This window comes from Coturnix japonica, chromosome 19 (assembly GCF_001577835.2).
Source record: "Coturnix japonica isolate 7356 chromosome 19, Coturnix japonica 2.1, whole genome shotgun sequence".
NCBI classification, from domain to species: Eukaryota; Metazoa; Chordata; class Aves; order Galliformes; family Phasianidae; genus Coturnix; species Coturnix japonica.
Window position 1 is genome coordinate 7,869,476 of NC_029534.1, and position 24,576 is coordinate 7,894,051.

The window sequence follows — 24,576 nt, forward strand, 5'->3', positions numbered from 1 at the left end:
ACTCTTCTAAAGCAGAAATGTTAATCTACGAAGGCTCTTCCCAAAGATTTTTACTTAAGAGCTACAAGACACATGCACAAGAATTCTTAAGGCAAAGAAACTTCATGGGTATTGTACAAGTGGAAGATGGCAGTAGTTCCTTCAAGGTCACACCGTGGACAGTGGAAGGACATGGCTGCCTCAGATGTGCAGATGAGTCTTGAGAAGAACATGGATGTGGGAGCCAGTGGTCTCTGTGGTCCTGCTCCTCCCATGGAAAGGGGTGTGGATTATCCAGCCAGCCCTGCTGATTCTAGTACAGCCTTTAGGAATGTGATGAGAGACATAATGAATTGTTTGAGCAATGTATGTGGTCACCCCACTTCTGGGGCATTGCACACGCAGACGTGAAAGCAGGATTGCAGAACTGGAAGCAAGGCCTCCCACAGAACAGTGCAAGAATTGATGGTAAAATCTCTCCACAAAGAACAAGCTGCATCAGGAAAGAACTGCATTTTTTGTGTTTTGTTTTGGTTTTTTTCTTTTTTCCATTAAAACTGGCACAGAGTTTTGCTGGCATACAGAGGTGGGAAGAGTTTTTATTCATTATGCTAATCAACATAACTACACTGCCAAAACACTGAAATGCAGTACAGGCCTTACTTAGAGTATGTACAAGCAGAACCTGGACCCATTCTCTTCTATAGCCATGTGATATCAAACAAATCCACGAGCACAGAGTGTAATGTGAATAGATGATTAATCTGTCAAACTTCTTTTGCTTTAGTTAAAATAAGAATAAATGGCTTGGGGAAATGAAGTCATGTGGAGTAACAACTCTGAAAAATATCATGGGGTTTGGAACATTTTCACAAGGTGTAAGAGGGGCTGTTGTGACGCAGCTCAGTAACACACTAATGACAGAGGTGTTGGCAAAAACAATTAAAACCTTTAGCTGTGGTTGCAACTCAAGGCTGTAATCTCCTTATGCAATACACTTGACAAAGCCTTGTAGAACATGAGCCTGTTTTTTGCACCACAGTATGTTCCTCCTCCTTTGCCATATTATGGGTTGTTGGGGTTGCTTTCTTTCTTATTTTTATTTTTACTCTCATAATATTTAACCAAATAAGCTTGTTATTCTGCCACAGATAAAACAAACATAGGGAAGCTCTCCTTGCAGTATGCCTGTCCTAGGGGAAGAGCAGCAGCTTACCTGCTCCAGCATTTTGCAAGGTAAAGCTGCTTAATCATTTTTGATTATCCATGTGTTGTTTTATTAACCAAATATTTGTCTTTTCGCTTCACACACATATATAGTGCCAATGTATAAATTGCACAAAGGGATTATGGCAGCATGAGTCAATCTTTGGTTTGTTTATCCATGGAGATACATAAGCCTCTGTCTCTAGAGACGAGTGTTTCCTCTCCTTGTTAGACCTATGAATATCTTTCACCAACAAAGTTTGTCAGTTTTCACTGCTGGCAAGTGTGCTGCTGTAACAAACCCTGCAGACTGGCAAGCCTCCAAGTGGGGCGGGGGCTAAATCCTCCCTGCTATCATTAGTTAGTATTTACATTATGGCAGAGCCTAGAGGCTTCTAGCTGTGATTCAGGCATTGCTGTGCAAGGAGACGGTAAAAGACACTTCCTGCCCCAAGCAGTTTATAGTCTAAACAGAAGAGCCTGGTGATAAATAGCAGAGAAAAGGCGGTACTTTTGCAACATGGAAAAGCCTGCAAAACATATGAGATGCTTCTAAAAATAAATATTAAGTCTTTGTATTTGTTTTATGGACTACTAACATTTGTAATTTCACGCCTTCTTAGTCCTTAAAGCTAGACAGTTTTTACTTATTCTAACAGCCACAGTTCTTGCTTACTCACATGACTCCAGGAGGCAAGGTCTTTTCGGATGAACACATCTTGATGATCTTCCTTCCAGTCCTATGTCAAAGTTCCCGGCTGCTGACCTGTCCAGAGAAAACAATGACTGCAGCTACACAGATAGATTCTCATGTCCTCCATCTGTGAAGCAAGAATTGTTTCTCTTATCTTGCCCAAGTGGTTTTCTCCCACCAGTGCAATTGATTTTTAAGAATAGCAGTAATGTTTAATTTTCACATCCTCCATTATTCTCAGTGCACATTTCATTTTCCTGTATCTTTTTATTTCCTGTATCCATAGTCCCATTGGTAAATACTGCTGTCAAACCTGTGGATTCACTGTTCCATCCATCACTTTTGACCTTGCCATTTTAAGTGGCAGAGGACTGCTATAAATTCCTGGTTTTTCTGATGACCATTGATGTCAAAAAAGGAAAAAAAGATGTAGATAGAAAGAAGTGGTTGTTTTGCTTGATCTAATTTGGCCCTCAGTTATAAATTATTGCACTGTGCTTACCAAACAGGCAGCTGAACAGGAACAAATCTGTGGGAGAAGTAAACTTACTTTAAGCATTTTCTTGAAGGTGCAGAGGTAAATATCAAACTCATATGCGTTGGTTTGGTTCAGCTGTAGGCAATGGAGATGTTTAAACTGAGGAAAATGATTAGAATTTATCCCATGAACCATACCTTACCATCTCCACTTTTCCTGCATATTCTGAAAAGACTATTTACAGCATGTCTAAAAATAGGACTGAAGTTTCTTAATTTCATAGCAGAGAAACACGCAGAAACTACTGTGTATTATTGTGCTGTGCTGCAAAGAGAAAGGAATAGTCATACTGTCTGTGTAGGAGGAAGCCTCTAAGGGGAAAATCATCGATAATAAAGGCCTCTTTTATTTGAATCTCCTAACACTTCAGCTCTTCAAATCCTAACACTGAATTTTCTTAAAACAGGTTTCTATTATCTGTGTTAAACACATCAAATTGAGTAATTCAGTCTTATTATCTAAATATCTAAATTCAGTGTTGTGATAGCAGAATGTAATTGGGACACAGTACCTAAAGAGGTAATAGGAGACTTGATAAAAGCAGCATGTGAAATACATCAGTGCTTTTCTTTCTTTGGTGGGGAAAAAAAAAAAAAAAAAAAAAGCAATTATCTGCATTTTCTCCAGTGAGCTGAAGACACTTCATCACTCCTGGTATCTCAGGTATCTCAGTATCACATCTGCTCAGCACTCCTGCTGTATGATACAGGCTGCAGCTTGGAGCACACCCCAGTTTGTGGTCCTCTGCTAAGGCAGATCTGGGGTTCACCTCAGCATAAGACAGTGGTTCCCCTGGATTAGTGTGAGCATCTCAGTGTTGCTGTGGGAGTCAAAGCAGCTAGCCTGGAAGAAAGCAACTCGCTTGTGTAACCCTCTTTCACAGAAGAGCACTCAGATATTCTCCATTTCTGCAAAGGTGACAGCCTCACCAACATGCAAGTGCTCAGCAGTGCTGAGCAGGGGCAGGAATTCATGGTAAGGAGTGTTAAGTCAGCATATTTTTCCATGCGGGCCTGGAGGGCAGTCTTGTACACTGGGACTGGAATGCTGCCCACTTACGGTAGCTGGTTAAGGAGCCCAGCACTCACAACACAGTACAGAAACATTCAGAAAGAATGCCAAATATCTTGTCATGCATAGCCCATAATTTTCCTGGTTTGTTTTCTTATGCAATAAACCTGGTTTGTTGTCTACTAGTAAATGGATGTTCTCAGGCAGGTATACAAAGAATGTTTATGATAATAATACTCCTGTTAATAACATTGCTAAATCCAGACACTTGTAATTCAAGACTTCAGTCTGTCACACTTCTATAAACTACAATTTTCAGTGCTAAACTTTCAGTGCTCCCAAGAGGAGGGGTGTAAAGACTTTTTCATTAAGTTGGAATGATGGAGGTAATAAAGCAAGTGACTTTTCCAAAACCACAGGATGTATCACATGGCAAACTAATTAAACCATAATCCAGCAAAGCCCTTTTTGTGTATGAAACCTGCAGCATGTGAAGAATAATGAAATCAAATACTCGGCCTTCTTAATACCTTCTTAAGAAAATTACTAAGCAGTGTACGTCACACTGCTTGATGCAAATACAGCCAAAGTAACATATACACTAGTATCCATCTAATCATGAGAAAACCAGCTGTGTCAGCTGATTTGCCCTGCTCCACTGCCTCATGTCCTATATCCACAGATCCTCCCCCCCTTTTTTTTATTTTGCATAAAACTCTGCTGTTGCCACACATAGCTCAGATATCATTCTGGCTTTTTAAACCTGCTGTCAATCTGATCCGTTGGAGGAAGTTATCTCCTGTCAGCAGAGCACAACTACATTGTCCTTCTGCATCTGTCATGTCAGATGAACAGCCCTCATTGTGCAGGCAGCTGGGTGGTCAGCTCTGTAGGGTTATGTCCCACGCTACTGCGATGCTCCGGGTGAGCCCAACAGATAGAACTTGCAGCCAATGCACCTGCTGTGCAGCTACCTGTGCCTGTGCCACTTTTCTAGAATTTCCACTGTGAAATATGAGCCCACAGTTGTTTCACAAGGCCATAATGAAGTTTTCTCCTATTTATGATATGAATAAACCCATATCACACTCAAGTGCTTGTAAGTTGTTTTTAATAACTCCCACCTCATGTGCCTTTGCTATGCAAACACTTATGCCAAAGAACACATGTATCTGATGGATTTATAGAACATCTGGGAAACCCTATTTTAGGAAAACACTCGATGGCCTTGGCAAGGGACTTGCTTATGGCCAGCACATGGTTTGTATCCATGTAACAGCAAAGAACCATGACAGCATCACTGAACTCTGCAACTCCTCACCCCACAGTGCAGAGCCCCAGTGACTCCAACTTTGCCATGGCCACGGCCGACACACCTGGAATCACCCAAGGGGCTTTTGTGGGATGATGCTGAGAGCATATAATATTGTTTGTATGCTATTTCTAAGCTCCGTTTTGGTTCTTTTGGCATTTGGTATCTGCAGACGCGAGGACTTGGCCGGACCCGATCCTCAGCAGGACAGTGCACCCATCAGCCCCAGCTCACACATCCCACAGGGCAGACTGGGCCAGGTCCGGTGTCACCCCTCTCCCTGTCTCTCAGTGTGCCGATGGTGAGGCTCATCCGGGGTGAGGTCCAAGTCCTGACGTACCTGCGGAGACCTGAGGGATTGTAAGGTGCGCTGAAAGCAGCAAGAAGCTGATGCGGGAGCTGCTGAGGCCGACACAGGGACGCTGAGGTGGGCTCAGGGATGGGCTCAGGGATGCTGAGGTGGGCGCTGAGGCGGGCATTGCTGAGGCGGGATCTGCTGAGGCGCTGAGGCGGAGCGACCGCCCGCGCCCCCTCGCGGAGTGGCCGCCATCTGCGCGGGGCGACCGCACCCGCGGTGCCGGCTCGTCGTGCCGCATGCTAATGCGCGGTAACTGCCCGGAGAGGAGAGGCGAGGCGGGGCGGAGCGAGCCGCCGCCTGCCCTCTCTCCCTCCCTCTTTCCCTGCCCGCCGCTCCCCCCGCCGTCGCCTCTCCTCCCCGGCCTCCCTGATGCCGAGGAATGGATAGAGCGGCTGCCCTGCGAGCCGCCGGCATGCTGGAGAGGAAGGAGCGGGGCGGCGAGGCGGCGGGGCCGGCCGTGCGGGGCTTGCCGGCCGTGCGGAGCACGCTGCAGCAGTGCGGGCTGCTCCAGGACCTCATCGACATCTCGCTGTCCAACCTGCGCGGGCTCCGCACTAAGTGCGCCGCGTCCAACGACCTCACCCAGCAGGAGATCCGCACCCTGGAGGTACGGGGCCGGGGGAGCCCCGCCGCCGGGATGCGCCGGTCCTGGGGCCGGGCCCTGCCTCCAGCGCCGGGCGCCGCGCTCCTTCACCGGTGCCCGGGCTGTGGGGAGGTGGTGGGAACCCCCTTCGTCTCTCCGCGGGCGCAGAGGGGTGCTGGGGGACGCGGAAGGGAAGCAGGAAGGGGGGTCGGCCACTTTCCCACGCAGGCTGCAGGGCCTCGCCGTCCTGCCGCGGTCCCCTCGGGCCGCTGGCATCGCGGCATCCCGCCGGCAGAGCGCGGTGCCGGTGCCCGTGGCGGGGGAAGGCTCGCCGGGGCCAGACAGGTGCGGGAGTCGCGGGCAGGCCGCGATGTGCCCCCGCCCCTCCGCGCTGCTGCTGCCCGGCTGCCGGCCTGACGCGGAATGGGCGCCTGGGGGGGGGAGGGGGCAGGTGCGGGGTGAGGCGGGGACCCGAGGTGCTTCCCGACCGCCTGGCAGAGATGAGACGCTGCATCCCTGGTCCCAGGATGCTGGATGCGCAGATGATTCCCGCCGGTCTCATGTTTGTTTCTGGTGGCTCCTGCTCTGTCCTTCCAGGCCTGTCTCTCTATCCCTGGCTCGGTTTCACTGAGCTAATCCGATCCTTCTTTCCACTCTGTTGGTGTGGCTGGCGGCAGCATTGCAGTTCAGGTTGGAGAGATGCTCTGCCGTTAAGAGAGGTTATACAGAATCCTTCAGGCAGAGAACGTGTGCTTCTGTGATGCTTTCCGACACGATCTGACTGTATGCATGAGTGTTTAGAAAGGAAATTCAGACTTGTTCCGTTTGTTTGACCTTATATACTGAAGTGCTTCCCTTTGCCTTGTGTGCAGGTAATGCCGCTCCAAGCAGAACACACAGTTTCCACCCAGACCCCTGCTTGGTCAGAAGCAGAGGCCAGTGCTCCTTTTCTCTAGTCCATTACTGGAGGCTGCAGAGCTGGAGCATCAGGCTCAAAGAAGGAAAATCCTTGTGAATCTATAACAAACATATATACTAGAAAATCCCTCACTTAAATGAAGCTAGGAAAAACAATAGGTGCCAACTCTCTGTATGGCCTCTCTTTGAAATCTATTGTTCTTTTTTCTCTCTTCCTCAGCCCTCCCTGCCCCCCCCCCCCCCCCCCCAAAAAAAAAAGAAAAAAAGTTGGTAGTTCTTTTTTTTTCCTGCCACCTCCAAATAGCCTTCAAAGGCTATTCTTTATAACACAGTACTTCTGTAGACTTCTGGCCACCTTGTTGTCATTTCAGTGCTCAAACAATGTAAATCACCATCAGTTTGGAAAACGATCATCAGTACTTTGCTGGTGGACTCATTCTGCAAGAAAACCTTTAATCATAGAGCCTAAAGGCCTGCTATCATCTTCAATTTGTTCTGATAGCAACAAAAAATGTTGCTAGTGATAACTATTGAGTATGTGTCTGCATTCCTTAAGCGATTATCTGCTTAAACCAATGGGTGCCACTTTTGCTGGTGATCATAAAATTTGTCCCTCATCAGAAAAATCTCTGATATACTCCCCAGTACGTGATTTCTCTGGGAATTCAACCAAGTGCTGAATCCCTGCCAGCCCATGAAGCTACGGGAATGGGCACGGACACTGCCCTTTGCTCTCTTCAGTTGCCTGTGCCTGAAGACATGATGTCATCAGGGGCTGAGTCTCCCACTTACTGACTCTGCACAGTCTGAAGAAGGTTTGTCTGCTGCTGCTGAGCGCAAAACTGGGCTGTAAGAGTTGAGGGTCTGTGTTCGTTCTCATAAGTTGTGATTTCTTGTGGTGCACCATGGGGACTCCCAGAGGGCTGCAGGGCTGCCCCAGAAACAGGTGGCTCAACTGCTGGTTGCACTGTGCCATGTTAATGTGTCAGAAGTGTGTGCATATGTATTCATATGCATTTGCCTATCCGATCAAGTCAGTTCAGGGACGTGCTCCACAACATGCACAGAGCTGGCATTTGCAATAGCCTGGCTGCAGCCTGTGGTTACTGTGCAGCCTGTGAGCAGCTCCTTGCTGGTCAGTAGCAGTGAAATGAGAAGCTGCAAGTTCAGAGATCTCCAGTGCCTGCTGTGCTCTCTGCATGGCCTTGAGGAGCCACTAAATGGCTTTGCGAATCCTGCCTATTGGCTACTGGCGATATGGTTGCTGGGCCTGCAAGTCTCATCAGTGCTTTGGTTTGATCTTGCATGTCTCATGTTCATGTATATTTGTATATAACTGGTCAACTGTACAGCAAAGCCACAGGGATGTGATAAAACCATGAGATAAATACAATGAACAAACTGGAAGCAGAAGTATTAATTTGGGAAGGGGAGGAGACTTAACTCTAGAAGTTAAGAAGTGGCTCCTGTGGCCAAATACAAGGTTGCATATGTGTCTTTTGAAGACAGTCCAATGTACTGTGTCAAAAAACAGTTATGACTGAAAACAACAAGTGAAATTGATAAAGAACAAAAAGCAGAGGAAGCTTCTCTCATATAGTCAATACATAGTTCGTGTATGTTGAAAACTTTCGTAATGTCTAGTTTTGGTGTCAGAAGTCTGAACGTGACAGGTGAAGGGATATCTCCTTGCGTACAACGTTCTGTATCCATAAACAACAGATGTTCTGACCACACAGGCAGAAAGTGCTGCTGGCTGAACATGGCTGTCTTAAACCTTATGTCGTGCAGGTCAGACAGCAGTGCACGCTCACTGCCACTTCTGGTTCCCAGGTTAACACAGCCCTGGAGTAAAGTTCTGAAAGCAGTAGCACTATGGATTGAATTAGCAGACTAAAGCACTGGTGAAAAACAAATTTAAATGTATGTTACTTTTATCCAAGACCTACTGTCCAAGACCACCTATCCTGTTTGCACCACTTTCCTCTGAGTCTTCTCAGCCTGTCATATACACCACATGATTCATAATGCATGTGTACTTCAAAGTGTCAACATAAGTAAAGGTTCGGTTGTGTGCATGTTTATGTCCCTCCCAATTTACTGAAATGCATCAAGTCCTTCCTCATTCCTCTTCGTGCACAAGGTCTCAAACTGAAGTGCTTGGTGGATAAGGATGTCAAACTGGAACCCCAGCAGGAAAAAATAAGCACTCAGTCTAAAGACCACAGGCAGAGCTTTCTGTAATATCGAAAGAAGAGGGGGAAAGAAAGGACTGCGGGAATTACTTAAAAATAATGTGTTGAGTTTAGATATTTTCCATGAGCTGAGCCCATTTCACATGTATGAAGGCTTTTTCTTAGATGGGCAGGGAGTTTCTCTGTAGTGCAAAGTGGATTGTACTGGTTTAGTTACTAGCAGAGTAGATTCTCTGATACCACAAGATCTTGTATTTTCTTAATTTATATATATTTTACCGAGTAAGTGCTTGAGTGTTTTTACCCAGCACTTTGGTGTATGGCTTTCTTTCAGTTCTGTCCTCGCAGGGTTACTCATTTCTCAAGTAGACTACAAAACCAAAGTGGAAAATAATGAGAGCACATCATTTCTTGCCATGGAGTAAGCACCCAGCGTTGCCCTCAGATATCTTTGCAGAGAAACAACTGTCAGAGTTTTTAACTCTGTCCTTGTGCTAATTCTTGCATCACCCCTTAAACTGGTTTTGCAAAGGTAGAGGTGTATTATTGTCACTGTTTGTTTGTTTGTTTATTTTTTGTTTGTTTTTAATTTGTTTATTTGCCTGTTTGTTTTACAAAAGTGATAACTTTCTGGATCTGTCTCTCTGACCAGGAAGTTGATAACAGGACGAATCCTCCAACACTGCTAATTGCAACAAAGATGACGCAGAATGAGGCTGAACTGAGACCTAGATTATATTTAGAGTGAAGCTGTATTTTCTTTCTACTTCGATTCTTACATCATAAGAGCTAACTAGAGTGCTTCTGGGAAGGAAGCAAACTGGTGGGAGTGTCGGGGTGGGGCAGCAGCATGCATTGCTGAGATCTGCCTGCTTTTAAGAAAACTGCTTTAATGCTTTCTGGCTTACCCATGTCTCTGATGGAGGCATCCTTGGCCCAGTGTGCAGAGATCACTTTGAAGAGATCACTTTGACCTCTTCCTCAGGAATGTCTTTTCTTCAGCATCTCCAGAAAAAGTGATACCAGATTAGAGAGCTGCGCTGTGTCACAAAAAAGTCTATGACTCCTCAAATCAGTCTTTCAAATTGGCTGAATGATACCTGTAGATTAAATATGTCTGAACTTGCTTTATCATGATCTTCATTCACTTGGTAATTTGACTAGAAAAGGCTTATCTCTTAACAACCAATCTGTAAGCAGAAACAAATGCACTGAAGATGAGGGGAGGAATGGAAGGTGAGGAATTGTAATTGTCCAAACCTGCAGACTGGAAGTTGGTTGTGTGGTATGCATAAGAAAAGGAAGATTGTGTGTTTCTAAATTTTAAGTAGTGGGAGCAGTGAATCTATCAGGCCAAACTGCAACCTGTAGCCACATGTTTATAGGCCTCGCTCAGCTGAAAAGACTTCCTTTTCCAGCAGGTCTTATGTAAGAGACATTCTTCCCTTACTTCATCTTACTTTTTGCATATATGATATGCAGTGCATTTGTTTTTTTCTCAGAGGTGAGCAGAAAGCTTTCTTTTTTTTCATACATTTGTGCATCTATTTGTATAAGATAGGTTTCAACAGAGAATCTTTGACTTGGAAGGAGAATGAACCATATGTTATTACAAAGTCTGTAGACATCACCTGTTCTTTCTAACAGCGTGTCTCTGCATATGATCGGAATTTGTACATTGTAATTGAAGTTAGCTTATCTCCCACAATTAATTTTATATCAGTGTTTACATAAAAAGTCATCAGCCATGTTTTAACATGCCTGGGATGAGCTCTCATGTGTAGGTTGCCATCACAATGAAGATGCAAAATGGCCTTCTCTTCACTTTTTAAGCTTTGTATGTACTTATCTCCTTGGCTGGATTCTATGGAGTGCTAAATGGGAAGCAAGAAGGGAGTCCTTTTTTTTGTCTCCAAAATTGTGTGGCTGCTGGATTGTGTTACAGCAGAATTATTTCTGCTCATTTTTTGTGCAGAACCAGCTTGGTGGTCCTTACAGCAACTAAACTGCAGTGAAGTTCACTGGTGCCTGGAGTTAGGACCTCTGTATGTACGTGCCTGCACACACTAACAGGAACCCACAGGCTGTTGTGCTTGACAAGCCTCGCTCTCCACATACAAATTTTGATGTGTATTGCTGTTCAGAATTGATGCAATCAGGCAAGTAGCCCAGCCTGAACTCCAGTTATATCTAGCTAAACCTGTGGCTGTAACCAGTTTTGCATAGATAGCACCTGAACAGAACTTGATCTGCTACTCAAGTTCAGACAGCAGCTAGTAACTGCATTTTGCACAACAAAAACCCCAGTGAGTGTTACGGTTGCGTACGGGTGACAGATTTACAGATATGAGTCAGCATGGTGGTACATAAATTTATCACCTGTTGTTCATAAATAGGAACAATTAACAGAAGTCTTGCAACATGCAGAATTATTTGGGGAATAGCTACACTTACAAATATATTGACACAACAGACCATGTGAACTTTCAGATGCTGGTGGGATAAAACTCACTTTCTTTAAGACTAAGGTTTCCCGTCCTTATTTTCAGCCAATAGGGGAGCTTTGTCTTTCCAAAAGAGAAATTATAATGAAATAATTCTTGGCTATCTGTCACTGTTTTGGGGATTGGAGAATGTATTGGCTAGATTACTGCTGTGGTGAAAGGGACAGCACAGAATGATGTATAGGTGACACCACCCAGAGATACTGACTCAGACATCTCTTAGAGACTTTCCTCCTAGCTCATTTCCCATTCCCATGGAATAATCCCACATGACTGACAGCTACAGCAAAGCAATGGCTTAGCTGCCACAGCTGATAAGCGAGGAAACAGGATCTTTGAATCTGGAAGCAAACCTGTTCCAAAAGAGATGAACATCCCTTTGAAGATGCAACTCCTGAGCAAGGCTGCTATGCCATCTACAGATGATCCCAGAGGGTTGTCGTAGCCCTGCAGTACTGCCACAGGAGACACAAGAAACACTTGTTTCTTACAAACTGAAACCACAATGACAGGTAAAAGCAATAGCTTTTCATTAGAAATGCCCACTCCTACGTATGGGCTGAGAATTTGGTAGTTTGATTTACTAATGCTTTTGATCAGTCAGAAGTGATTTGGGGAAGGGGTTGCAGCAAGAGTATAGTGTAGAATATGTAGTTAGATGTCTCACTCAAATACATTTCTAATGAATAAGAGGAAAAAAGAGACAGCTTCCAGCCTCCTCAGCGGTGATTTTCCTAAAAGGAGAAAACAAGGAGTTTCATGTGCTTCTTCTTTTGCTTGGGGAAGTTGTTGAAATTATCTGGTGCAATTATCAGATGCAGACCCATGGTGTTCTCTGTCCGGTTGCAACAAGTCTCTAAGAATAAAAATGGTGAATGCTGTTCATTGCTTTGAAATGTTTTGTGAGCGGAGGTCAGGTGTCTGTCATTTCTTTTCTGTGTAGAGAGGAAGTTTAATTTGCATTGTGTGCATCTTGTGGACACTTAATCAGTAGAATAAGGAATCATGCCTTGATGAGGGTCTAGAGAGTTTCTGTGATCTGATGTTTATTTTGTGATTCTTAGTTATCCCAAATGGAACAGCTTTAAAAGCAGAAACCGTGAGATCTACTTTAGAGCAGTACTTAGCATGGCACTGAGGAATCTTGCTGGGATGCAGCAGATCCAGGCTCTCACTCGGGTATGTGACATTGCCAGAAGAACTAATTGAGCATGGCTTTCAGAATGCAGCCAGGTGGTCGACAGGGCACTTTGCTGGTCTGTGGGTCAGAATCCCGGAAAATGCTTGGAAGCCTTTTTCAAGGAAGTTGTAAGTGTTGGGCAAGCAGTTTCCTGCCCAGTCCTACTCTTGTTATTTGCTTCTAAAACATGGGTTTGTCGTTTTTTTAAAGAACTTCCACTTCTGTTTGAAGCAACCTAATTTTAGAAAGGAAGTCCTGAGCTTCTCATTGCTGCTGTGTGCGTAGGCTATTGTAGAATCTTGCAGATTCCAGTGTGGCTGTACTTTTAGCTATTAGTTATGCTGACAAAGATAGAAACAATAAATAATGAGTATTTATTTCCAGATTGAGAACTTCAATCAGGTGTAACGACTGCAAGTTATTAGGTAGGGGATGTAAATGGATTGGTCAGTAAGTAATTACTGAAAGATGTGGAAGATGTGTGACAGTATCCCTTATGCTACCTTATAGTGCTCAATAATTTATCAATCCTTAGCACTGAGAATTTTCTATCAAAGGTTTTCATCTTCCAGAGCAGTGTTTCTTGTTTTTGTTTTCTTTTTACCTCGTTAGACAGCTAGAGGGTTAAACTCTGCTTTAGGAGATAGTTGCACCTCCACCAAAATAAGCAGAAGTTAGAAAGTTTTTGTTGCTTAGAGCTTCAGGGAAAAGAGAAACTGTTTTTGGCTGAGCTTTCCACAGAAGACTTCTGACTTTCAGATGTCTCCCTTTTAAAAACTTCTTCATCAACTAAGCAAAACATTTCAGTTTATGGGCCCTTTGTCTCACTGATTAAAACTGAAACTTTCCACAAAGGAAAACACTTCATACAAAAACATGTAATGTAACTCTCGCACAGGCCAGCACCAGTTAGAGTAGCATTAGACTCTTAGTGCAGGTGCAGGTCAGATGCAGTGTTTATTTTCCTAATTTTAGTGAATTCTGGAAGCTACATTCTTGTCTGTTTTCTTTTCTTTTAAGGAAACAGCTGACACTGAGATAAACCAAGGTGAGCACAAACACCAAAGACTTAGCTTTTCCTTACACAACAAAGCTGGAAGAAGCCCCAGAGTGGATGTCAAAGGGCTTGCCAACCCTGTTTGTATTACGTAAGGATACTATGTGTGTTAAAACTGGCTGAGTGCTGCAGGCCTGACTTAGCCATTGCTTTATCAGCGGCAGTTTGTATGGGTATAATGAGGCAGAGCTTCTGCGGGCTGCCTGCCATGGCAACCTGAATTCCTGGGTCATCTGCAGTCATGGACGATGACTTGGAGGGAGTCTACAGAGAGAGTGGGAAAGGAGAGCCACTGTGAGCACAAGTCTTCAATGGCTGCACTGGAATAGTGGCTGTGTTTCTGCTGAGACTGCATTTGTAGGAAATACTACCTAACTTCTTGGGAAGATGTTTTTGTAATGATGTTCAATGCATGCAGGTAGCCGTAGTTACCTGTTTGCATCTAACCAAACAGGCTTTATCTGGTACCAGCTGCCGGTCTGCAACTGAAGGCACAGCTAACTTGGCTTAATACTTCCACTAGGTTGCTGGTGGTATTTAGGTTTTCATTCTTACGGAAACTTAATCTACAGCATCATCCTGCTGCCAAGACATGCAACAGTTCCACTGATGTGTTCTTCCCCCTCCCCCCCTTTTTTTTTCCTACTGTGTTATTCAGATTGCCCTATTTGCCAATAATGACTAGTTTGTGGTCTGAAGCTAAGAGCTTTGAAGTCAATGGCTGCCTCACAGTGTAAAACTTCAAATTGAAGGTAGTAGCATCTATTCCTTCATTCCTTTGTCAAGAAATGGGCAAGAGCAATGCAGTGGTGATGCAGCACTGCTCTTAGCTGAAGTTCACTGTAGTGTTTGAGAGCTTCTTACAGCCTCTTATGCTTTGTATCCAACTGTCTTCTTGTGCTTCTTAGTGAAGGAGCAAGTACTCCAGTCTTCCCATAACATTCTTCTAGCAAATCTCCATGGTATTCTTACAAAACACACTGAGAAGTGTGCAGACTTGGTAACTACAAGGTGCATTTGTTTCCTAACATGGTGTACAGAAATTACTGATTGTTGATGAGACAGATGACTTTGTGATGTAGCATAGCAACTAAGAGCTATTTGGAACAGGGTAAGAAGACTTCAGGAGTGGAAGCAGGGACCAGTGCTGATGGCCAGGTGTCTTTGTAATGGCAAATCTAGTTCTGCAGGAATCATGCAGTAAGAGCTCTGAAGCTGCTGCTGCAGCTGTTCTTGCACAAATAGTTCAGGGTTAGCACACCACCAATGTAAAGATCTCTGGGGGGAGAATAAAATGCCTGTTACCTGTCCAGCTTCAGAGTTTTTTGCAGCCCCTCACGTCACTTACTTTAACAACTGCATAAGGCATGACAAGAATGCTGGCTTGCCCTGCGAGTGGGGGCACAGGCAGACAGACCTTATTCAGATAGACTGGAAGTGTCCACGATGTGATATGGGTTTCCAGATGCTTCACTTTCTGCCTTGTCAGAGCTTTGCCACCTGGCTTCAGCATTGCAGACCTCAGAGACCCCACATGAGATCCTGACTCAGCAGTTCTGCACAGTTCTGTCTTGCTGGAGCCTGCAGCTGTAAAACCAAGGTGTAGGGGGAGGGGGAAGCATACCATGAAATGCATAGTCTGATCCCCGCCTCTCTATTCATCACAGATTCTGTGCATAATAAATAGGCTGGATCAGCCTTTTTTGTCATCCTGTCATGGTGAGGAGAGGAGCTTGGTGTGAGGTCTCTAACATATGAGGCATGGCCCCTTTATACTGCAAAGAATAATCTCCACATTCAAACTGTATTTTTCAGGGTGAGTTAGCAGCACAGTGCTTCCTGTCAAAGTGCCTGTGCTGTGGGAACAGTATCAGCAAGCGCTGCAAGTCTCTGCATTGCTAGAATTCTTTGGAGTTCTTCTAAATGCTGAGCCTGACCTCCAGCTGCTTAATGAAGTTTGCTGTGGCTCCAAGATTTCTTTGGCCTCAAAATTTGAGGCAGAGGAAATTGGAGAGCCATTCTAATGGATGAGGGATTTTGAAATTTACTAGTGAGAATGGCTTGTTTATTTGGGGAAAAAAGATGATGAGGTTTTTTCCTCAGCATCTTTATCCTTGAAGTCCTGATACCAGGCAGTCCTGATTCTTGGAAGTTCTGAAACAGTGGGGAGACTTCACAGCTTGAAATCTGAGGCCAAGTGAGATGTAGGTAGAAAGAGGCAGGGTGAGCAGTGACCAGCTGGTGGTTTTGTGGTTGGTTGTTTTTCTTTTATTGTTGTTTTTTTAATCTTCATTGCTAGGGCTTGGGGAAGGTAGTTGGCAGTACAACCTCGAACCTGTTTCCAGGTGCTGACAAGTGGGCTATATGCACGCATTTGTGACTGAGAGCTGGTATGAACTTGTATGATCAAGAGGATCAAGAGATGATTTATTTTGGTTATTGTATCCTGTAGTACAAGCAACAGTTATTCTTCTGGGTTCTGATAACTTTTTAAAAAGTATTAACTCTTCTATTGGAGCAGTTTCCACTCAGCTTTCTGCACTCAGCCCAATTCCCATGTTTACTGTAACTTTGTTTTGCTACTCAAAAAAAATCAGCTCAGATCCCCTGTGCCCAGAGCCTGAGACCCAACTTGGCAGCCTATATCAATCTACCCCAGCCAGAAATAAGTATAACTTTTAGGCCAGGGCATTCCTTTCTTTTGAAACTCCATAATGTGTCTACTGCCTGACTTGTCCAAGTTTGACCTATTTGTAGAATGGGATATATCCAATCTGCTGCTCATCGGTAAAAGATGCTGTGAACAGTTCTAACCTGGTTGCCTGAGATACATACTCCACAGTGCCCAAATGCCACTCATGAGGCCAGCCAGTAATCTTGCTGTCACTTCAGATGCCCAAAGGCAGAAAGAAGAAATGACTTCCATTACAGCCACCATCAGACAAGTAGAGATCATCACAACTCAATGCAGAAAAGGTACCTTTTTTCTAAATTGTTTTCTCATGTTCTGATCAGCTTCCACTTGCCATCTGCTCTTCACCCAGTTGTCATATCATTATCTGTTCTTTCAGAGCCAATTCAATTAGATCTTTCAGTAGGTTTTAATCAAGTGTTATGGGGTTGCTGGTAAATTATTTACAGCCATATCACTTGATGAAACACTTGGTCTGCTAAAGCTATCACGTAAGTGACATACCTGTAGCAAAGAGCACAACTGGCTTTAACTTAGGACCCCATTTGTTTTCCCTGGAGTTATCCAGTTGGCATTAAATGAATGTCAGGTTACGTGAGCCCATGTTTCATATACAGTAGTAGATACTGAATATGGCTGTGTTGAAAACAGTGGAGTTGAAGCACTTTAAAACAAGAGTTAAGAGCTGAATTTAGCTCTACTCTCTGCTGATTCAGTTCTTTTATAAGTGCCTTTTAAGGCTGAATACCTTAAACAGCGTGGCCTTGACCCTCACTTGAAGATCCTGCTATTTCAACAGTAGTGCTGTCTGTTTGTACTGTCTTCAGACTTGGTCTGATGTAAAGTAAGTGTTTTTTGACGAGCAAGGTAATAGGAAACAGCACTCAAATAGGAAAGCAAACTGAGAAAGTGTGGTATTTATAGAAGACAGAAGGATTGTTTCTCTGCCTTACTGATGGAAGCCAGTACCAGGAATTGTTAAGGGTGAGTACAAACTCATGGGTGTCAAGTCCTATCCAAGCCCCTTATGAGCAGATGATGGATGATCATGTGGACTTGTTAAATTAGAGCTCAAAAAATAAATGTTGTTCTGTTATTAACTACATGAATAACAGTGTTACATGCATTGCTCTGACTCATCGTACCAAATTTCCTAGCTCCCTTGAATGGTTTCTGGAGAGCCCATCAGTAGATCAACATGTACTAAGCTCCAGCTTACTGCAATTTCGCACAAGCATATCAGTTCTCTGGAGTGATCAGGGACTGTTTCAGACTGTTTCCAGATCAGCTTTGTGAGAAAGCCCCAGCAAAGGAGGATACCTGCCTACACACAAGTATAGTTGTCTAGATTGCAGTTGAATAACCAAGTGCAAAATTTGATGTAGTTATCTTGCATAATATTTGAAACTAGGCTTAACAGACAATATAGGCATTATTGGAGTTCTCTTTCCAGCTCTTCTGCCATTCCTGGTTTCCAATCTATGAAAACCTTTAATCACCTGTACTGAAAGTGTGCTGTGCTCAGAGGGCAGATAATTTGAGATCAGAAGCTGCAACTTCTCCCCACCCACTACACAAGGACAAAGAACAGTTACAAGATTGCAAGACCACATGACAAGGACTTTTAATTTACTTCTTCATTCTCTAGAATGGCCAAGTCCAACATCGTCTAAGCTAAAAGGAACTGCAGGCAGTCCACCTATTTATGACAACATTTCTACTCTGCAGTTTTTCTAACCTCTTTCAACAAGCAGGTAGGGCAGACTTTCAAAGAAAGTGTTTGGTAGTCCTGGTGTTCCTTAGTATTTGGAAGGTAGGATGAAGGTGGAAATAGGAGAAGAAGGGACTTCTCTTATCTTGCACTGTACACATTGCACTCTAATTCTCACGTGGGAATGACTATCATAGATGGCATGGTTATGAGACAAATGCAGCCTTAGCACTGCTGGGTCTGGTATATGAAGCAAACTTGTGACAGACTGTCTGCTAGTCTCAATGTTCAAACTCAAGTGAAACTGTATGGTACCTTGTTTAATAGTCTGATCCTTCCTTTCAGCTGCTGTGTAATCCTAAAGCTTTTTCCTCTCTTCTCCCAGTGCTGTGTTTGTTGGTTCCATGTATATAATCTCTGAGGCTTTGTGCAGCTCCTGGGAGTATCTGCCTTTGCAGCAGAAAGGAGGCTACTCCATGTTACTGAAAGTGCAGCAGTTTCTCCTTTCCCCACCCCCAGAGTTGACTATTATTTATGCAACATGATCTAACCCAGATCGGCTGGGAGCCGATGGTCCAGAGTTCATTTCCAGTTATTATTGTAGTATGGAGTCAGTCTGGTTAGAGGCACTTGCTTCCAGCACAAAACATATACCCTTTGAGAGCATAAACAAACTCTAGGTCACTTTTACTTAGCTTCATACAAAAGTGTTTCAGCTAAAAGGAAAAGCAAGCTAGAGTTGAAGCGCTGTGAGGAGCTAGTTCAGCAGCCATCTGTAGTAGACTAAGTAGGGCCCCTTCCAGTAAAAAGGAGATAGAAGGACCACCAAGCTCTAAAATAGTGGTGGAAGTTTGCCTTTTTAGTCTCTAGAGATGTATTGTACAGTTCTTACCTTTGCCTCAATTATGTGTTCAAACTCCTGAATTAGGGCAAATGTGAATAAAACATATGCAGAATTACTTTGCTGGGCTTCAGGGCAGAACTCAGTGGCTCAGGTAAATATGGCTATTTCTGACTTTAATGGCAGAGCAACTAAACCTGCTGTCACAGCCCTGTTCTGGTATGTGGGTGTAGCTACTCTGGAGTTCAGTCATCCTAGCTACCACTAACCCAGCTAGTTATCTTAACCAATTTTTTGTTTTCCTTTTTAATCTGACGTACTATCAGAAATCCCTGATAGACAAGGCTCTGGCTTTGAAGGCTGGCATATATAGAAGCTGGTCTCCTAGACTGGAGATAAGAGGCTAAACTTAGATGTTCACAAAGTATTCACTTCTAGTATTGAGTACCGACTTGGCCCTCTGTACAGCCTTGACAACAGTAAGTCAATTGTAACCGTAACCGGCACAGAAACACTGAAGAAGTAAGGGAGCTGATGTACTTAGACAAAAAGGCCTCCTTCAACTCTAGTCATCTGCATGCTAATACAGGAGTTTTATATTTGAGACTGAAAAGACTTTGTATGGCTCTGAATCTGCACTCAGAGATGAAGCTACCTTACAAGAAGTCACACTCATTCCTTTGTTCCAGGTGGTAATCTGTATACTGCTCTGGAAGGCAAGGGGTCAGGCAGCTCATGGAAACCAGTGTCAGGAGAGGTTGTTAAATTCAAAGGCAAAGTTTAGTAGGGCAGCACAGAGCGGGTGAAGGCTGCCTGTCAGCTGGACAAACAGGTCACACAGGTTCCAGACTCCCTGTCCCAATGAAAGCAGAGCACCAAAGCTGCAGGATGCTCTCAGGTAGGAGCAGCACCAATACTTGGTAAAATCGAAGGTTAGCAGTTGAGGCTTCATCAAGTACTACAGTGTTTAAAGTGTCCTTTAGCAAGAATACTTCATTATAGTTATTAATGTTAATTAAGTTTATCTTACAAAACACTGTCCCAGCATCATCAAATGCACAGTTTCTAACTCATGATAAACAGTGATGCTTTTGGTCCTTGATATAGTCTTTCCTTGCTTAAGGAAAACACCAACTGGGATCTTGAGTTCCAACCATTTCTACCCTATTTAGGGAACAGAGGTCACATCCTGCTTTGTCTCTGTAGAGGGAACTCCTACTCTTCCTGTTGCCTCACTTGTGCTCATTTTCCTGCAGAATAGCAGGGAGAGTAGGAAGCAAAGCAACCCAGTCCAGTAGAAAACCTCATACAACACAGTCACAGAAACCCAGTAACTGAAGAACAGTCTTACAGCACTGTCAATCAGTTACGTTTTTGCATGGAGCTCACCTCAGTAATTTTAAAACTTCTTCACGTAGTCCTTCATTCTCATTACAACAGACTCCTTCAGAGGGATTGTCCAGGGGAATTAGAGAGGAGTTTCTATCTGTAATCTACTGCAGGAAGGTGTCTCCTATGTTTTTGGGTGACTGGCCATCCAGAATGCTGTTCTCCCTTGTTTGCAAATGCACAGAAGTAAGTTTCTTAAACTGCATTAAATCTCACACATTAAGCCTTCTGCAGACAGCTGAGTTAGGTGAATATACTAGAAGCGTAAATGAATACTTCTCCACTAGGAAATCAGGAGTGTTTTGAGGAGAGGTCATTCTTGAGCTGAGGATACCTCAGGCATAACTGGAATTCCTGTGTTCGGTGTTCTGTAGCACAATTAGTAGATACACTTGGCATGTTTCATGAGGGTTGTTTTGGGGATACTTGCCTGAAGGGAGGTCTGCTGTAGGCATCCTGGACTAAGAGCTCAGTGTCCCTTTATGTTGTCTGCCCACTTGTAAGAGAAGAGAGGTTAGTCAGCAACCGCGGTGTTGCTGGTTCTGAGGTGGCAGAATGGATAACCTAAGGACACGTGGTACTGCAGAAAAAGAGGGAACTGGAAGGATAAGCTGTATAGGTTTATGTCTTTGTTTACTGAGAAGGAAAGAAAGCTGACCAGGCAAACAAGCTCAGTGTGATTCCCACTTACTAATGGCATATCCAGCCCTGGAAGAAAGAAAAAGAAAATTCCTACTGTCCATTTTATTTTTGAATTGTTTCAGAAACCTTTGGCAGAGCTGAGCTGTGGTGATCAGCTTTCTGCTTGGTGCCTTATATTTCTACAAAAGACTTTTCATTCTTGTATTTCCTGCTTTGACTGCGCCTTACTGTTAGATATAGTGCTTAGGAAGCGTCCTGTAAAACTGGTGAACAAACGGAACATCTCTGATCTCTAATGCATGGCACATCACTACTGCCATTTTTCTTAAATTCTGAAATAAGGAGACATTGTAGAGGTCCGAAATATTTTGAGCAGGGTGTGGGGTTTGCTGTGCTTTGGTGTGTTTTGTTTTTTTTTGACAATCCCAAACTGCAATTTGGTAGTTGGTTTGCTGTTTTAAAAGATACTTTCAGAGAACATGGCAAGTTGCCACATTCCAGTTAAGCAATTTCCTATAGCTGACATTTTTAAAAAAAAGGATGTCGTTTTCTCAGCCATCTCCCTCCTCCATTTACACTAGAAGATGCAAAAAAAAAAAAAAAAAACCCAAAAAAAAAAAAAACCAAAAAAAACCCCCAAAAACAAACAACAAAAAAAAAACCAACAGAACAATAACAACCTGCAGCACTGAAGCCCCAACCCCTGTATTAACACTTAGATGTTTGAGAAGAATGTTCCTGGGGAAACTGTGGAAGGCCAGTGCCTATCAGCAGCATGGTATTGTATTTGGATTCATTGCATAATGTAAACATCTCTTAACTGATAATATATGAGGTGGTGTGAAGTGGTAGGGAATGCTTCAGAAAGTATATGTTGTAAATTAAATATAATTTATTTTTACATACTATTTTATTTTATTTTATTTTATTTTATTTTATTTTATTTTATTTTATTTTATTTTATTTTATTTCTGAATGGGTTGTGATTTAGAAACAGGTTATTCTTCTAAGCCTGAAGTTTTTTCTTTGTCATGTTAGGGAGAAGTGCTAGCATAGAAAAGTGCATGATGGGCAGCCAAACTGATTGTGTTGAGTTCCCCAATGCTTTTGTTTCTAAGCCAGACAACAGTATTGTTTGGGTACCAGACAACACAAGCAGGACCTAATCCAGCGTGCTGGGAGATCTGTGAAAATTCCATTATTGTTTGAATCAGATCACAGCTGAAAAGCTAGTAACAGGCTGCTGCTTGTTATTTGCATTGCTGGATCCCTCAAACATTTCATCAGAAATGATTCTATGTAACTATGAAGTGTTGATTGGCTGCTGTGAACAATTTCTGAACTCGAGGAATGAATTTGTATCTAGCACCCTGAATTGTCAGTTCACAGGCAGAAACATACAACATAGAATCCCTTTGTCTTTGCCAGTGCTCCTTAGGAATGGATATTTCCATTACAGAATAGCATAGGGGCTTGTAACAATGTCTTTTTATTTTCTCATAAGTAGGCATGTTTTTATCTCTTTTTCTCATTGCTGTCACTCAGCAGGGTTCTTCCTCTGATGCAGTCATCTGAGCAAGAGATTGAGCAGAAATCCTGAACCTGGGGTTGCTGTGGATAATCAGAGGAGATATTTCAAGACAAAAGAAATGTAATTAAGCACGTGTAATGCAGAGGGGCTGACAAAGGAATACTATGAAGAATGTTTCCTAAGAAGAATGTAGAGCATGAAAAGTCAAAGATATAGAAATTGTAAACACTTTTACAAGAAAGGACTAATGATATGCAGTCCAGTTCTCTGTGACAAAAGTTCTCAGTGCAACTCTGAACTTCAACCAATAAAGTTAGATTTTTTTTAGTATTGGTGTAATTATACTAGTATAACTGGTCTTGTGGATGTAATTGTATCAAATAAAAGTATATATATATAAAGCTTATTATATACAAATATATGAGACTGTATGACATATTTCTTGATCAGGAGACAAAAGGTACAGCCTGTGTAGCAAATGTGGCTGGGAAACAAACTGGTGGTTGGGTGGGCAGCTGACAAGGAGAAGTCAAATGTGAAAAAATTCTTTGGGATTAGGGACAGCATCGTGTGTAATAAGTGCACTGCTAAAAGAGAGCAGCACCTCAGAGACCTCCCAGGCTTTCATGGGCATTCAGGCTAGCCATGCAAATTGCCATCCCTTGGTCCCTTGCAGTCTTTGATGAGAGCAGAGGGTGCTTAGTACTTTGCAGGATGGGGCTTGAAATGAGGAGGAAATGGAAGTGTGAGAATATGATGGGAGCCTAGAATTAGTCATTCCCTTCCTGACCTTCCTGAAGGAAATGCCTGGCTTTAAAATTTTGTGCTGTAAATTCTTCTCCTTTATTTGTGCTAGGAACTTACACCTTCCTCACTACAGAATCAATTTTACATGTATCAACACATGTAAGCTCTAAACTTGCTGTTGTGGTGGCTCACTTAGGAGCATGCAGGAAATAGGAAGGAGAGCAAAGATCTGAAGCTAGGTTCCAACTGTTTATTCAAGGCTGGTCTTTTGTTGAGGCAGGGAGATGGAAGTCTTTCATTTGCTGAGGTTCTCCAGAGTTCTATCAGAGCTGTTATGACAAGGGTCAGTGTTTCAGCTGTGGCACTGCCTTTTGAGGTATAAAAGTCCTGGAAGGGAATGCAGGAGAACTTTTTTACTGTCTTGCCAAAGGCATCATTAGCTCTGCCTAGTCCATTTTTGACAGGCATTTGTTATCTTATTGCTAAAGACATTGGTTAAGGGCCAAAATTGTGTTGAACTAGACTTTGCTAGCCTTAGCTGTTGAGGAGAAAACTGGTAGTGATATTCTTCCAGGTTGTCACTCAGTTTGTTGGAGCTGGTTGAGATTTGGCTGCAAGTGAAGAGAGACTGGATCAGGGAATCAGATTTGACTGAGAACAGGAGATGTTCTGATTTTGGGCAGAAGTTCTCTATGTGGCAGATAAAACCATAAGCCTGGTAAGTGGCACATGCACCAAGTCCATGAGTGGATGAGAAACTTTAACAGGTCTTCAGGGTGATTGGCAATAATGATGTCCTTTTGCAAGGGGAAGGATTATTCTTCCTGTGTTCCATACGGAAATACAGTTAGGCTTAGTAAATCATGGCTGAACTAAAGTTGCTGGGTGGATGCTGGAAAGAAGTCTGAGCTGAGGGATGATTGAGCTGCAGATCTGATGTGGCAGCAGCAGGGTTGTGCATAGCAAACAGTAAATGCAGTTCTTAGTCTTGCAGAGCTCTCTCAGTCATTCTGCTGCAGTTGCATGACTTTGGGTTACAGAGGAAGGGGGAGAGCTTTCATTGTTAGTGTGCACTGTGTGTGAAAACTGTGATCTTTAAGCAGAGGACTGTGCCTGCAGCTGCATTAGGCTTGTATGAAATCTCAAAAGAGAATCTTGCTATCGGATACAGGGAACTGCTTGATTATGCAGTGTCATTTTCCCACTCCCACCCTAAGCTGGGAGGCCTCAGCTGGGTGTTTACAGCTCTTGGTTGTTGGGTTTGTGAAAAAGAAAGGAGGGGAGAGGGAAAAGGTGGGATGTGGCCTCCAAGTGACCCAGAAATTATGCTGTCTGCATCATCTAACAAAGCAGAAATAACATACTGTAGTGTTTGGGCAGTGGCTATTGTGTCAGCCTCAGGCATGACTGAAGGTTCAAAGGAAAATGCAGTCATCTGATGTTACATTTCTCCCTCTACCTCTCCTTGTTTTGTTTTTTAATTTGCTA

The 24,576-nt window shown here is 43.4% G+C and overlaps 1 protein-coding gene across 7 annotated transcripts in view; it reads left to right on the forward strand.

The window, feature by feature from the left end:
- Positions 1-4,627: 4,627 nt before the first annotated feature.
- The window catches only part of KSR1 (kinase suppressor of ras 1), a 58,334-nt gene continuing 38,385 nt past the window's right edge, over positions 4,628-24,576 (forward strand). For 3 of the 7 annotated variants that reach the window (XM_015881172.2, XM_015881173.2, XM_015881176.2), the window contains exon 1: positions 4,628-5,705. In XM_015881172.2, the coding sequence (XP_015736658.1) occupies positions 5,478-5,705 (228 nt within the window). In that variant the 5' untranslated portion in view covers positions 4,628-5,477. The remainder of the gene's footprint in view (positions 5,706-24,576) is intronic. The other 4 variants (XM_015881179.2, XM_015881174.2, XM_015881177.2 and 1 more) reach the window with 3 other exon arrangements.